Source organism: Nicotiana sylvestris, chromosome 10, assembly GCF_000393655.2.
Source record: "Nicotiana sylvestris chromosome 10, ASM39365v2, whole genome shotgun sequence".
NCBI classification, from domain to species: Eukaryota; Viridiplantae; Streptophyta; class Magnoliopsida; order Solanales; family Solanaceae; genus Nicotiana; species Nicotiana sylvestris.
Genome location: NC_091066.1, coordinates 50,778,680 through 50,795,882, shown reverse-complemented (window position 1 = coordinate 50,795,882; position 17,203 = coordinate 50,778,680). Strand labels below are relative to the sequence as shown.

The 17,203-nt window shown below is 40.7% G+C and overlaps 1 protein-coding gene across 1 annotated transcript; it reads left to right on the top strand.

Annotated features, from left to right (window-relative positions):
* Positions 1–3,168: 3,168 nt before the first annotated feature.
* Positions 3,169–4,290, top strand: LOC138879319 (uncharacterized). The gene has a single exon (XM_070158924.1). It carries the CDS (start codon positions 3,169–3,171, stop codon positions 4,288–4,290), a length of 1,122 nt encoding a protein of 373 aa, XP_070015025.1.
* Positions 4,291–17,203: the final 12,913 nt, after the last annotated feature.

The window sequence follows — 17,203 nt, the reverse complement described above, 5'->3', positions numbered from 1 at the left end:
ATACAATGATTTAATAATTTAAATAAATTTAAATTAACAAAACTGCACAGAAGTGTTTACGGTTTTCTCATGAATGATTTGAATTCTACTTCCTAATATTTAGAAGCAATGTCTTAACATGCCATGTGTCATTCTATTGTCTTCTGCTTTTAATTATAGATTTGTAAAATCCCTTTTCAAAAACGTTAAAAGTAGGGATGTTCAAACCAAACCCAAAATCCGTATCAAATCGAAAAATCAAATCAAATCGATTAAAAAACCTGATTATGTTTGTTTTGATTTGATTTGGTATTGAGTAAAAAATCGAACCAAACCGATATATAAATTTATAATTTTTTATATATACTTTTAAGACTTTCTATAGACTTTTATTTAAAAAATGACTAGAAATATTTGGGTCGTCTCATGAGAGGTAATATTTAATAGAACTATAAAGTGCATTCATTTTTATTTACATTAAATAATAGATTGTATCATTTTCTTATTAAGTGTTATTAAAATGCGTCAATCATCTCTTTGTTCTTTCATATTCATATGTCAAGATTTCTTATATCGATCTCCTTTTCGAATTTGAAGTGGTATTTCGATAATTTAAAGTTGTATAAAATATATTATTATTTAGGTGATTTTTATGTTTAATTATTAAATTCAGCTAACCTTGAAAGCGTACATTAACAAAAAATTATTGTTAGACGACTGAGGTAATAAACTATTATGTTTTACTAAAAAAAATTCTCCGTTAAGAATTCTTTAATAAGTAGATCATATGTTTGTTTTTTTTTATTTTCACTAAACATATATTCGACTATCAAAATTTTATTTATAACTTTAATAAAGTAAGATTGAAATAATATTCATGTAACAAAAAAACACCAAAAAATTCGACAAAACTGAACCAATCCAAACCAATATAACTTGTTTGGTTTGGTTTTGATAAAACCCAAACCAACCCAATCCATGTACCCCTACAAAGAAAGATCATTCCAATGAAATACTTCATGAAAGGCAGGAAGGATTCTCAGAATATTTTTCTTGAGATGGAAAAGTTGGTTCCCGCCATTTTATTGAGAAAATTCAACTGGTAAATTTTGTGTAGTTTAAAGCAAGGAAACATGGTTAGATGTTATTGTTAACGGCTGCCATTAATCTATGTTTGCCAATTTTAGTTCTTTTCCTAAGTATAGTATCTGAATTGCATCTCAACCGTGAGTTAGTTTATGTACACATGGCGTGAATCTGAAGGCCCATTGAAGATTACTTGACTAAATTCTACTTGACTGGATCTTTTTCCAACTGCTCCTAAGCTCTTTACTCCAATGAAAGTTGTGTAAAGAAGAAGTTAATTTCTTCTTAACATTTGAAAAAATCAAATATTGTGGATCATAAAAATCTAAAAATCATTTAAAGTGGAACGGGAGAGTAATGTGTTGACATTTGAGCTTTACTATTGAAAGAATATCTCACTGGCTTCGAGTTGTGCAATTGTCATAATTCATTGTCCAAACTCTAAACAACTCAAGTTGGCTATTGTATTTTGATTTTCCTTTTTCCTTTACTTGAAATTTGCATATTAACTTATGGCTAATTCTCAACCTCATTTACCGTATCTTAATTATCTTCCCTTAATTACCGGATGATTTTGCTATCTACAAACCAATTCTCTCTATACATTCAAAGTTAATAGCTAATCCAAATCCATTGCCAATCGTCGGAGGCAATTTATCTATCTATATTATATTAAAAGGAGAGTAGTGAAGCATGTGATTAAGCCAAGTGGCAAGGTAAAATGAAGCCACTTGGCAATTTTAAGACAACATTAATTATTAAAAATTATAAATAAAAATATAATTAATGGAAGTAGTTTAATGAATCTTATACATAATCTAAATAGATCTTAGACAAATCTAATCTCTCTCTCTCTCTCTCTCTCTCTCTCTTTATATATATATATATATATATATATATATATATATATATATATATAGATCCACTCATAGATTTTCTTCTAAATTAGCTAGAAATATGGAGATAAAAAATCAATTAAAAAACTATGAAATAAAACTTACTTAAGATATTAAAGATTTATTGACTTCAAAAATTAAAAAAATTCAAGCAGTAAAATAAGATCTTACATAAAGTATAAAGTTATTTATAAGATAAGAAAAAACTTAAATATTATATATATATATATATATATATATATTATATTATATTAAAAGAAATGTAGTGAGACATGACATTAAGCCAAGTAGAATATTCAGACAATGTCACTTAGAAATAGTACATGGAGAAATAATCTAAATAGAAATATTTCTACTTAGTATTTTTAAGACATAATCTAAATAGATTTTTAGACAAATTTAATCTATATCTATATTATATTAAAAGGAGAGTAGTATGCATTGTGGTTAAGCCAAGTGGCAAGCTAAAATGAAGTCACTTGGAAATTGTAGGACAACATTAATTATTAGAAATTATAAATGGAAACAAAATTAAAGGAAGTAGTTTAATTAATCTTATACATAGTCTAAATATATCTTAGACAAATCTAATCTCTCTCTCTCTCTTTATTATATATATATATATATATATATATATATATATATATATATATATATATTGATCCACTCATAGATTTTCTTCTAAATTAGCTAGAAATATGGAGGTAAAAAATTAATTAAAAAACTAAAATAGAAAAAAATAAAAAATATAGAAAGACGTAAATTGAGATAACCTATGACTATTTATACTTTGAAGTAAGTTAAAATATAAAATAAAACTTACTTAAGATATTAAAGATTTATTGACTTCAAAAATTAATTTATAGCAGTAAAATAAGATCTTACATAAAGTATAAAGTTATTTATAAAATAAGAAAAAACTTATATATATATTATATATATATATATATATTATATTATATTAAAAGGAATGTAGTGAGACATGACATTAAGCCAAGTGCAATATTCAGACAATGTCACTTAGAAATAGTATATGGAGAAATAATTTAAATAGAAATATTTCTACTTAGTATTTTTAAGACATAATCTAAATAGATTTTTAGACAAATTTAATAAGGATTAAAAAATAAGAGGATGTTTTTGAAAAAATGGCACCTAAAACTCTCGGCGCATGATTAGCAAGGTTAGCTAACATACGTCATCGGCCATGGCTAGACAACGGAAGAAGCTCCCATCGCCATTGGGAGAGAAGGATAATGATGCAAGTTTAGTAACACCAGCTCAGGTACAAACAGGACGGTGGTTAACTGGTATGGGCAGTGCCCCTATAGTGTTTCAAAACCCAGCTCAAGGTGAGAAGATAGTAACGCCAGATATTGGGTTTCAACAGGAATTGAGGCCTATGACGTTTGGAAGCTTCCTACCACAAAAATTTCAACCAATCGTGGAGGAAAGTGAGAATAAAAAGGGGGAATCTACAATGAAACCTGCTATGAAGGAAAACACTGAAGTAGTTCATCGCAGACTGAATTTCTCAGCAACAGGGAATGTGCAACCTACCAGAAAAATTGGGAACAAAGAGGAGGAAGCGGTACCATCTAGGTATTACAATAGGAGTTCTCAAAAGGGTAAGGCATTGAATTACATACCCTCTATTATTCGCGATGCTACTGTTGTAGTGCAAATTGATGATGAAGAAACAAAAGAACAAGAGAATTACTGGAGTACAACCCTAATTGGCTATATTTTGGGGGATAATCCATATGAGAAAGCGATGGAAAATTACATTGCAAATGTCTGGGATTTCGCTGACCAACCTCAAATACTTTATCGTGATGAAGGATATTTTGTGTTTAGATTCCAAAATATGGTAGATAGGGACCTAGTTCTTCATAATGGTCCATATACATACCACAATAAACCTCTTATTCTGCAGTGTTGGAGTGTGGATTTCAAATTTGACCCAAGCTGTATGAATAAAATTCCACTATGGGTCAAATTTCTAGGTCTACCATTGAGATTCTGGGCCACAGATGTATTGAGCAAATTAGGCAGTGCAGTGGGCAAACCTCTGTACACTGATAAATTTACTGCTGAGTTAGAGAAGATATCATTTGCACGAGTAATTGTTGAAGATGATATATCCCGACCCCTGCCAGACAGTGTGAATCTCCAAACTTCTAGAGGGATAATCAATCAACAAATTGAGTACGATTGGAAACCAAAGTTTTGCTGTGATTGTGTAAGGTTTGGTCATAACTCTGAAGACTGTTGGTTGAAGAACAATCAGGAAGGGGGAGAAGAAATTAGGAAGCAACCACAGAAATAGAAGAACAAGAACAAGGAGAACTTAAAATGGGTACCAAAGGTGAATAGAGGAGAAGATGATGAGAATGCTGGGATGCAAGTAGAGAAGAATACTCATACCAATCTTGTACCAAATGGAATGGGAACTGAAGCACCCAAACAAAATGTAGCTGCTGAGGGCACTCAAGGAGAGATGGGGAATAATGAAGGGACAAAGTATGTTAACAAAGGAAAAGCTATAGAGACATCTATAGTTTTTACTTCTGCCAATAGATTTGAGGTCCTACAGATGAATGATCCACAAACACTCCAAGGGGACGCTGGCCCATCCAGCTTCACCCAGAAATGAACCTTTGTACTTGGAATATAAGGGGGCTAAATAAGCCCCACAAACAGAAGGAGCTTAGGCTTTTTCTGAGGAAGTATAAGGTAGATGTAATGGGATGTTTGGAGACAAGAGTAAAGGAGAGAAAATCTGCTAGAATTATCAGTCAAGTAGCAAGGGAATGGAATGTATGCTGCAATTACAATGCACATCCAAATGGTAGGATTTGGCTATTATGGAAAGAGAATGTAAATATCCAGATTATACAGATTGAGGATCAGTTTATTCACTATGAAGTACAAGAGCCAAATTCTAACTTTAGAACTACAGTAACCATGATATATGCGAGTAATGACAGCAACCAGAGAAGTCAATTGTGGAGGACACTTATTCAGTTAGGGAGTACAATTCAAGATTGCTGGTTATTATGTGGTGATTTTAACAATGTTTTGTACACAGATGACAGAATTGGAACTTGTCACGACCCAGATTTCCCACCATCTGGTGTCGTGATGGCGCCTACTATCGGAGCTAGGCAAGCCAAATATTTAAAACACCTTTCCTGCTTTCTTTCAAACAATATAATAAACAAGACAAAATTTAAGCGGAAGACTTTAAATCTAAAGCAACTGAAAATCAAAAGTGCGGAAGTTTAATACACAACTCACGGACTACTACAGAATACTACAATCAATGTCTGAAAGGAAAATACATCATGTTTGTCTGATACAAGATAAACAAACGAAAAACATGGAAAGGGACTTCGGCCTGCGAACGCCAGCTAGGCTACCTCGAGAGTCCCTGGACTGAAGATAGCTCCCAGAAGTCCTACTGCTGCGGTCCGTAAGCTGCTCCCTGATCTGTGCACCAAAAATGCACAGAGTGTAGCATCAGCACAACCGACCCCATGTGCTGGTAAGTGCCTGGCCTAACCCCGGCGAAGTAGTGACGAGGCTAGACAGTACCTACCACAATTAACCTGTACAGATATATATACAACAAGTGCAAGAAAACAATAACAAGATAATACAAAGTAAAACTGGGAGGGGACATGCTATCGGGGAGTAACAGATAAAAATGAAATATCGGAAATAAACAGATGCCACACGATCCCATAATATCATATATAAGTGGACGGCGTGCCACACGATCCCATAATATCATATATAAGTGGACGACGTGCCACACGATCCCATAATATCATATATAAGTGGACGGCGTGCCACACGATCCCATAATATCATATATAAGTGGACGGCGTGCCACACGATCCCATAATATCATATATAAGTGGACGGCGTGCCACACGATCCCATAATATCATATATAAGTGGACGGCGTGCCACACGATCCCATAATATAATTCGAAACATCTGATTTTGTAAGGAGAGTCCCATTAGGGGAAATCAACAACATATCACTCTAACCCGGCAAGGGTACAACTAACAGCCCAAAATATCCCGACAAGGGAGAGTATATATATCGGTCTACGCATCCCGGCAAGGGAGTAATCACAACACCTTCTCTTTTTAAATCCATTCTTCCTCAACTAACACCTTCATGTTCGAGCTAACGCTCCAAAAGTACACCAATCACAATTTTTACCTCAACCGTTCACATTATATGAAACTCATCAAATAAACAAGGAGATTGTGTCACGTTATTCGAATTAAAAGCAATTAAGACTCACGGTCATGCTAGACTCCGGTGCATAGATAACCGTCACCATGCCTATACACCGTACTCCACATTAGCAAGTAGCAAATAACATCCTAATCCTATTCCCTCAAGCCAAAGTTAGAACAAACACTTACCTCGAATGCTCCAAACTCAACTCACGCTTCTAGTATAGCTTTACCTCTTGATTCCACCACCAATCCGCTCGAATCTAGTCATAAGTTACTTAATCACATTAATAATTACTAAATGAATCACTCCCCATCCATGAAAATAAATTTTACAAGGTTTTTTTTTCAAAATGGTCAAAAAACCCCCCGGACCCACGTGGTCGAAACTCGAGGTTCGGACCAAAACCCGGTTACACATTCCCCCAAGAATCCAAATATATGATTTGTTTTTAAATCGGACCCCAAATTGAGGACCAACTTCTCAATTTGTAGAAAACCTAGGTTCTACCCAAAACACCCAATTTCACCCCTGAAAATCTTTGATTTGAAGTTGAAATTATGTTAAAAGATGTTAAGGAATAAAGAAATTAAGTTAGAAATCACTTACCAATCGTTTTGGAGAAGAAAAGTTGTTTGGAAAATCGCCTCTTAGGTTTTGGGTTTTTGAAAAGTGAAAAATGACTGAGATTTTCCGAACTTGTATACCTTTCTGAGGACCTGGCGCGGACCGCACAAAAATGTGTTGCGGCCGCGCCGAGTAGGAGAAAAATTGGGCTTCTCTGAACCCTTCCAGCGCGGACCGCACTGTTTTGGTGCGCGACCACGCTGGTTAACCTGAAACCCTAGCTCCCAGACTCAGCCACGCGGACCGCACAAAAATGCATCACGGCCGCGCGACTCCAGCGCGGACCAGCGCATAAATGACCGTGGCAGCGCTGGTGTTTGCAACACCTGAACCTGCATTTTCTTAAGTCCAAGACCTCCCGGGCTCCATTCAAAACTCACCCGAGCCCTCGGGACTCCAAACCAAATATACACACAACCTTAAAAACATCTTACGGACTTACTCGTGCGATCAAATTGCCAAAATAACATCATATACATAGGATCAAGCCTTAAACACATGATTTTCTTTCTTCAACTTTCATAACTCAAATTCTCCATTTTTAGTTCGAAACACGTCATATGACGTCCGTTTTTAGCCAAACTTTACAGATAGTGCTTAACACATATTTAAGACTTGTACCGGGCGTCAGAACCAAAATACGAGCCCGATACCTATATTTTCTAACTCCTTTTCATTTCAAATTTTCATATCAAATTTCAGAAAAACAATTTCTTTCAAAAATTCATTTCTCGGGCTTGGGACCTTAGAATTTGATTCCGGGCACACGCCCAAGTCCCATATTTTTCTACGGACCCTCCGGGACCGTCGAATCACAGGTCTGGGTCCGTTTACCCAAAATGTTGACCGAAGTCAATATTATGCATATTAATATCGAAATTCATCAAATGTTTTACATAATTCACATATTCTAACATAAAAACTTTTCGGCTACGCGCCCAAATTGTGCACGCTAATAGAGGCACTAAAAGCAAGGTTTTCAAGGCCTTGAAAGCACGGAACAAGGAAGAACTACGGTGATGACCCTTCGGGTCGTCACATTCTCCACCTCTGAAACAACCGTTCGTCCTCGAACGGACAAAAGAAAGAAGTACGTGAGTTGGGAAATAAATGAGGATAACGGCTCCTCATATCAGACTCGGACTCCAGGTCGATGCCTCAGGAGGCTGACCTCTCCACTGAAAACGCACCAAAGGAAAACTCTTCAACCTCAACTGTCGAACATGTCGGTCTAGAATAGCCATCGGCTCCTCCTCATATGACAGATCCTTTTCTAATTGGACAGTGCTGAAATCTAACACGTGCGATGGATCTCTGCGATACTTCCGGAGCATAGATACATGAAACACGGGATGCCCAGCTGAAAAGCTAGGTGGCAAGGCAAGTCTATAAGCCACCTCTCCCATACGATCAAGAATCTCAAATGGAGCGATGAACCTAGGGCTGAGCTTGCCCTTCTTCCCAAATCGCATCACGCCCTTCATAGGCGATACACGGAGCAATACCCACTCCCCAACCATGAAAGCAACATCTCTGACCTTGCGGTCTGCATAACTCTTTTGTCTGGACTGAGCTGTACGAAGTCTATCCTGAATAATCCTGACCTTGTCCAAGGCCTCCTAAACCAGATCCGTACCCAATAATCGAGCCTCTCCCGGCTCAAACCATCTAACTGGAGACCGACATCGCCTACCATACAACGCCTCATACGGAGCCATCTGAATGCTGGACTGGTAGCTGTTGTTGTAGGCGAACTCTGCTAAAGGCAAAAACTGGTCCCACGAGCCTCCAAAATCAATGACACAGGCTCGGAGCATGTCCTCAAGAATCTGAATAGTCCTCTCGGACTGACCGTCCGTCTGGGGATGAAATGTTGTACTCAACTCAACCTGGGTGCCCAACTCTCGCTGAACCGCTCTCCAGAAATGCGAGGTAAACTGCGTACCCCGATCCGAAATGATAGATAGCGACACCCCATGAAGGCGAACAATCTCCCTGATATAAATCTCGGCTAACCTTTCGGACAAATAGGTGGCTGTAACAGGAACAAAATGCGCTAACTTGGTCAGCCTATCAACAATGACCCAAACTGCATCAAACTTTTTCCGAGTCATCGGAAGTCCAGTAACGAAATCCATCATAATCCTCTCCCACTTCCACTTGGGAAGTGCAATCCTCTGAAATAGACCACCAGGTCTTTGATGCTCGTACTTAACATGCTGACAATTCAAACACCGAGCCACATGCACAACAATGTCTTTCTTCATCTTACGCCACCAATAGTACTGCCTCAGATCCTGATAAATCTTCGCGGCGCCCGGGTGAATAGAATACCGAGAACTGTGGGCCTCCGCTAAGATCAACTCTCAAATCCCATCAACATTGGGCACACAAACTCGCCCCTGCAATCTCAATACACCATCATCATCTAAGGTTACTTTTTTGGCACCTCCACGCTGCACCGTGTCTCTCAAGACACACAAATGAGGATCCTCAAACTGCCGCTCGCGGATACGCTCTAATAGTGAGGAACGAGCAACCGTGCAAGCTAACACTCTGCTAGGCTCATAAATATCCAACCTCACTAGACGATTGGCCAAGGACTGAACATCCAAAGCAAGCGATCTCTGGCTGACTGGAATATAAGCAAGACTACCCATGCTGGCGGACTTCCTGCTCAATGCATCGACCACCACATTGGCCTTCCCCAGGTGGTATAAGATAGTAACATCATAATCCTTTAGCAACTCTAACCACCTCCTCTGCCTCAAATTCAACTCTTTCTGCTTGAATAGATACTGAAGACTCTTGTGATCAGTGTAAACCTCACACGTCACGCCATATAAGTAATGCCTCCAGATCTTCAAGGCATGAACAATGGATGCCAACTCGAGATCATGAACCAGATAATTCTTCTCGTGGATCTTCAACTGCCTCGAAGCATAGGCAATGACTTTGCCTTCCTGCATCAACACTGCACCAAGCCCAATACGAGACGCATCACAATAGACCGTATATGGCCCTGAACCTGTGGGCAAAACCAATACTGGTGCCATAGTCAGAGCCGTCTTAAGCTTATGAAAGCTCGCCTCACACTCGTCCGACCACCTGAACTGGGCACCCTTCTGGGTCAATCTGGTCATAGGGGCTGCAATGGATGAAAACCCCTCCACGAACTGACGATAGTAACCTGCTAACCCTAGGAAACTCCGAATCTCCGCAGCTGAAGCTGGTCAAGGCCAGTTCTTGACTGCCTCTATCTTCTTTGGGTTTACCTGAATACCTGCTGCTGATACGACATGACCTAGGAATGCGACCGAACTCAACCAAAACTCGCACTTTGAGAACTTGGCATACAACTGACTACCCTTCAGGGTCTGAAGAACCACTCTGAGGTGCTGCTCATGCTCCTCCTGACTGCGGGAGTATATCAGAATATCGTCAATGAAAACAATCACGAACCAATCCAGATAGGCTCTGAACACTCGGTTCATCAATTCCATAAATGCTGCTGGGGCATTGGTCAACCCAAATGACATGACCAAAAACTCATAATGCCCATACCGAGTACGAAATGTTGTCTTAGGGACATCAGACGCCCTAATCCTCAACTGATGATAACCAGATCTCAAATCTATCTTCGAGAACACCCTCGCACCCTGAAGCTGGTCGAATAAATCATCAATCCTCGGCAGTGGATACTTATTCTTAATTGTAACCTTGTTCAATTGCCGGTAATCGATGCACATCCTCATCGAACCATCCTTTTTCTTGACAAACAACAGCAGCACCCCAAGGCGAAACACTGGGTCTAATGAAACCTTTCTCAAGCAAATCCTGCAGTTGTTCCTTTAACTCTTTCAACTCCGGCGGGGCCATATGATATGACAGGATAGAAATGGGTTGAGTGCCCGGAGCCAAATCAATACAAAAGTCGATATCCATGTCGGGCGGCATACCCGGCAAGTCTGAAGGGAAAACCTCAGGAAACTCCCGAACAACGGGCACAGAATAAATAGAAGGGTCCTCCGTGATAGAATCGTGAACATACGCCAAGTAGGCCAAACATCTCTTCTCGACCATACGCCGAGCTTTCACATACGAGATAACACTACGAGTACAATGACCAGAAGTCCCTCTCCACTCTAAATGGGGTAAATCCGGTAAGGCTAAGGTCACGGTCTTGGCATGGCAATCCAAGATAGCATGGTACGGGGATAACCAATCCATCCCCAATATAACATCAAAGTCGACCATGTCCAAAAGCAACAAATCAACACGGGTCTCAAGACCCCCAAACACTACGATACAAGAATGATGAACTTGGTTGACCACAATAGAATCACCCACAGGTGTTGACACATAAACATGAATACTCAATCAGTCACTAGGCATAACCAAATAGGGTGCAAAATAGGATGACACATATGAATACGTAGATCCGGGATCAAATAGCACAGAAGCATCCCTATCACAGACCAGAATAGTACATGTAATCACAACATCTGATGACTCAGCCTCTGGCCTGGCTGGCAAAGCATAACAACGGGGCTGGGCCCTACCTCCCTGAATCATATCCCTGGGACGATCTGCTGCTGGCTGACCCCTACCTCTAGCGGTCGGAGCTCCACCTCTAAGACCTCTACCTCCACCTCTATGTCCTCTACCCCCACCTCTAGCTGGCTGGGCAGGCTTGGGGCAATTGGTGCCTGGATCATCGGGCAAGGACCCTGCTGCTACGAGCTGCTGGAAGCTCGAGGGCAATATCTGGCAATGTGACTCATATCGCCGCAAGTATAACAAGCCCTCGGCTACTGAGAATAACGAAGTGGTGGTGCACTGATAGGTGCTGATGGTGAACTGAAGAGCTGCTGGTCAGAATACTGCGGCTGATAACCACGACCACCTGGTGTACCATGAGAAGCCTGGAGAGCTGACTGAAAGGGCCTCGAAGGATGGCTTCTACTATAAGAATCCCTACCTCCAGAAGAGGTACCACTGAATCTACTAGAATGATGGGGCCTCTTATCAGACCCATGACCACCTCCCTGAGCAAGTGCCATCTCTATCCGGTGGGCACCATCTGCCGCCTCCTGAAATGAAATCTCACTACCGGCACTCATGGCCATCTGAACACGGATCGGCTGGGCCAACCCATCAATAAACCTCCGCACCCTCTCTCTTTCGGTGGGGAGTATCACAATGGCATGACGAGCAATATCAATGAACCGGGTCTCATACTGGGTGACCGTCATAGGACCTTGTTGGAGACGCTCAAATTGCCTGCGAAGAGCATCTCGCTGAGTAACTGGAAGAAACTTCCCCAGAAATAACTCTGAAAACTGATCCCAGGTCAATGATGGCGACCCTGCTGGCCTGGCTAAACAGAAATCCCTCCACCAAGTCTTGGCGGATCCTGCCAGGCGAAAAGTGGCGAAGTCGACCCCATTGGTCTCTACAATGCCCATAGTCCGTAGAACCTCATGACAGCTGAATATGAAATACTGAGCATCCTCTGATGGGGTGCCACTATATGTGGTTGTGAAGAGCTTGGTGAAACGATCAAGCCTCCACAAAGCATCCGCGGACATAGCCGCACCATCGCTGGACTGAGCCACAATACCTGGCTGGGCTGCCACAGCTGACTGAACTGCGGGAACCTGACCTTGAGGAGCTACCGGCTCTGGAGTACGAGTATCGAGAGTCTGAACTCCTCCCCCATCCTGAGATGTGGCTGGAGCTACGGGAAGCAAACCCGCTCTAGAAATGCCCTCCATAAAGCCTACCAGTCGGACCAAAGCGTCCTGAAGTACTGGAGTGGCTATGAAACCCTCTAGGACCTGAGTTGGGCCCACTAGAACAGCTGGGGCCAGAACCTCCTCCTCAAAATCGACCTGAGGATCCGTCGCTGGAAATGCTGCTCGGGGCTGAGCTCTGCCCCGGCCTCGGCCTCTGGCACGGCCTCAGCCTCGCCCTCTGCCCCTAATAGGGGTTGTTGTTGGGGGCTCAGGCTGTTGCGCGATAGAAGAGGAAGCACGTGTCCTCGCCATCTGCGAAAGAACAGAGTGGAAAGACAATCAGTACTTGAGAAACAGAATCGCACGACCAGAATGAACAAGGTGAAGTTTTCCTAACTCAGTAGCCTTTGCGGGATAAATACAGACGTCTCCGTACCGATCCCTCAGACTCTACCAAGTTGTCCATGAGTTGTGAGACCTAAGTAACCTAGGGCTCTGATACCAACTTGTCACGACCCGGATTTTCCACCATCGGGTGTCGTGATGGCGCCTACTATCGGAGCTAGGCAAGCAAAATATTTAAAACACCTTTCCTGCTTTCTTTCAAACAATATAATAAACGAGACAAAATTTAAGCGGAAAACTTTAAATCTAAAGCAACTGAAAACCAAAAGTGCAGAAGTTTAATACACATCACTACCCAAGGTCTGGTGTCACTAGCTCACGGACTACTACAGAATACTACAATCAATGTCTAAAAGGAAAATACATCATGTTTGTCTGATACAAGATAAACAAACGAAAAATATAGAAAGGGACTTCGGCCTGTGAACGCCAGCTAGGCTACCTCGAGAGTCCTTGGACTGAAGATAGCTCCCAGAAGTCCTACTGCTGTGGTCCGTAAGCTGCTCCCTGATCTGTGCACAAAAATGCACAGAGTGTAGCATCAGCACAACTGACCCCATGTGTTGGTAAATGCCTGGTCTAACCCCGGCGAAGTAGTGACGAGGCTAGACAATACCTACCACAATTAACCTGTACAAATATATATACAAGTGCAAGAAAAAAAAACAATAACAAGATAATACAAAGTAAAACTGGGAGGGGACATGCTATCGGGGAATAACATGTAAAAATGAATTATCGAAAATAAACAGAAGAAACTCCGGTTCCCATGATATATATAAGTGGACGGCGTGCCACACGATCCCATAATATCATATATAAGTGGACGGCGTGCCACACGATCCCATAATATAGTATATAAGTGGACGGCGTGCCACACAATCCCATAATATAGTATATAAGTGGACAGCGTGCCACACGATCCCATAATATAATTCGAAACATCTGATTTTGTAAGGAGAGTCCCATTAGGGGAAATCAACAACATATCACTCTAACCCGGCAAGGGTACAACTAACAGCCCAAAATATCCCGACAAGGGAGAGTATATATATCGGTCTACACATCCCGACAAAGGAGTAATCACAACACCTTCTCTTTTTAAATCCATTCTTCCTCAACTAACACCTTCATGTTCGAGCTAACGCTCCAAAAGTACACCAATCACAATTTTTACCTCAACCGTTCACATTATATGAACTCATCAAATAAACAAGGAGCTTGTGTCACATTATTCGAATTAAAAGCAATCAAGACTCACGGTCATGCTAGACTCCGGTGCATAGATAACCGTCACCATGCCTATACACCGTACTCCACATTAGCAAGTAGCAAATATCATCCTAATCCTATTCCCTCAAGCCAAAGTTAGAACAAACACTTACCTCGAATGCTCCAAACTCAACTCACGCTTCTAGTATAGCTTTACCTCTTGATTCCACCACCAATCCGCTCGAATCTAGTCATAAGTTACTTAATCACATTAATAATTACTAAATGAATCACTCCCCATGCATGAAAATAAATTTTACAAGGTTTTTTCCCCAAAATGGTCAAAAATACCCCCGGACCCACGTGGTCGAAACTCGAGGTTCGGACCAAAACCCGGTTACCCATTCCCCCATGAATCCAAATATATGATTTGTTTTTAAATCGGACCCCAAATTGAGGTCCAACTTCTCAATTTGTAGAAAACCTAGGTTCTACCCAAAACACCCAATTTTCCCCATGAAAATCTTTGATTTGAAGTTGAAATTATGTTAAAAGATGTTAAGGAATAAAGAAATTAAGTTAGAAATCACTTACCAATCGTTTTGGAGAAGAAAAGTTGTTTGGAAAATCGCCTCTTAGGTTTTGGGTTTTTGAAAAGTGAAAAATGACTGAGATTTTCCGAACTTGTATACCTTTCTGAGAACCTGGCGCGGACCGCACAAAAATGTGTTGCGGCCGCGCCGAGTGGGAGAAAAATTGGGCTTCTCTGAACCCTTCCAGCGCGGACCGCACTGTTTTGGTGCGCGGTCGCGCTGGTTAACCTGAAACCCTAGCCCTCAGACTCAGCTACACGGACCGCACAAAAATGCATCACGGCCGTGCGGCTCCAGCGCGGAAATGACCGCGGCCGCGCTGGTGTCTGCAACACCTGAACCTGCATTTTCTTAAGTCCAAGACCTTCCGGGCCCCATTCAAAACTCACCCGAGCCCTCGGGGCTCCAAACCAAACATGCACACAACCTTAAAAACATTTTACGGACTAACTCGTGCGATCAAATCGCCAAAATAACATCATATACATAGGATCAAGCCTCAAACACATGATTTTCTTTCTTCAACTTTCATAACTCAAATTCTCCATTTTTAGTTCGAAACACGTCATATGACGTCCGTTTTTAGCCAAACTTTACAGATAGTGCTTAACACATATTTAAGACTTGTACCGGGCGTCGGAACCAAAATACGAGCCCGATACCTATATTTTCTAACTCCTTTTCATTTTAAATTTTCATATCAAATTTCAGAAAAACAATTTCTTTCAAAAATTCATTTCTCGGGCTTGGCACCTCAGAATTTGATTCCGGGCACACGCCCAAGTCCCATATTTTTCTACGGACCCTCCGGGACCGTCGAATCATAGGTCCGGGTCCGTTTACCCAAAATGTTGACCGAAGTCAATATTATGCATATTAATATAGAAATTCATCAAATTTTCCACATAATTCACATATTCTAACATAAAAACTTTCCGGATACGTGCCCGAACTACGCACGCCAATCGAGGCAACTAAAAGCGAGGTTTTCAAGGCCTCAAAAGTGCGGAACAAGGAAGAACTACGGTGATGACCTTCGGGTCGTCACAGAACCCCAGTTACACAAGGTGAGACATAAGGATTGCAAGATTTACTAAACATATTGCAACTTACCCAATTGAAAAGTTTGGGGTGGTATTATACTTGGTGTAACAAGCAAGAACCTGATAAAAGAGTTTACAGCAGGATTGACTGGGCATTTGGGAATTTCGATTGGCTGCAACAATATGGTCATATTGAAGCTGAGTTCTTAAATCCAGAGGTGTCTGATCACTCTCCTATTTTGATCAAGTGTAGTCAAGGACATCAGATGAGGAGTCTACACCCTAAACCATTCAAATTGTATAGTTCAGTTATGGAGAATGCTGAGTTTAAAAAGATTGTCAACAGAGTTTGGGAGCAAAATATACAGGCAGAACCAATGCATAAAGTTTGGCAAAGATTGAAGATGTTAAAGGGAGACTTGAAGGAATTGAATGCTTATATGGCTTCCTACAAACAACACCTAAACCATGCGAGGCATAAGCTTGAAGTTATACAGACAAAACTTATGGTTCAACACTTGGATCAAGATCTGATAGAGCAGGAAAGAAAGGCCTTGGCAGAGGTTGAAAAATGGAGCAATATAGAGGAACAAGTACTTAAACAGATGTCCAGAGCTGATTGGATCACATGTGGTGATTCAAACTCAAAGTACTTTCATGCTCAATGGAAGATGAGGACTAGTAGGAATGCAATCACAACTATCTATAGAGAGGATGGAACAAAAGTGACAGATCCTATACAACTGGAGAATGAGTTCATCTCCTTTTTTACTAAACTCATGGGGGAAAGAGGCAGTATTCACAGGTGTCCAAACACAGAAGTTATTCAACAAGGTCCATGCCTCACTTTAAGTCAGAAAGAGAAGCTCATTCAAGAGATTATATTAGTGGAGATCCAAAGTGCAATAAAGGATATGCCTCATGAAAAGGCCCCTGGGGTGGATGGATTTCCAGTTGAGTTTTTTACTAAACATTGGCAGGAAGTGGGTGATGATGTTTGTGATGCTGTCAAGCAATTTTTTGCAACTGGGAAGATGCATAAAGGGATTAGTAGTACTGCAGTGACACTAATTCCTAAAGTGCAGAATCCTAGTTATGTCAAGGACTATAGACCAATAGCATGCTGCACAACCTTATACAAGATGATTACAAAGGTCATCACAGCAAGAATAAAGAGAGTAATTGGAGGTCTGGTAGGGGAATCACAATCAGCTTTTATTGAGGGCAGATGTATCACAGATAATATTCTTTTTACACATGAATTGTTCAAAGGCTACAATAGGAAAGGTATCTCTCCAAGATGTGTCCTGAAAGTTGATCTGAGGAAAGCTTATGACACCTTAGAATGGACATTCCTGGAGAGAGT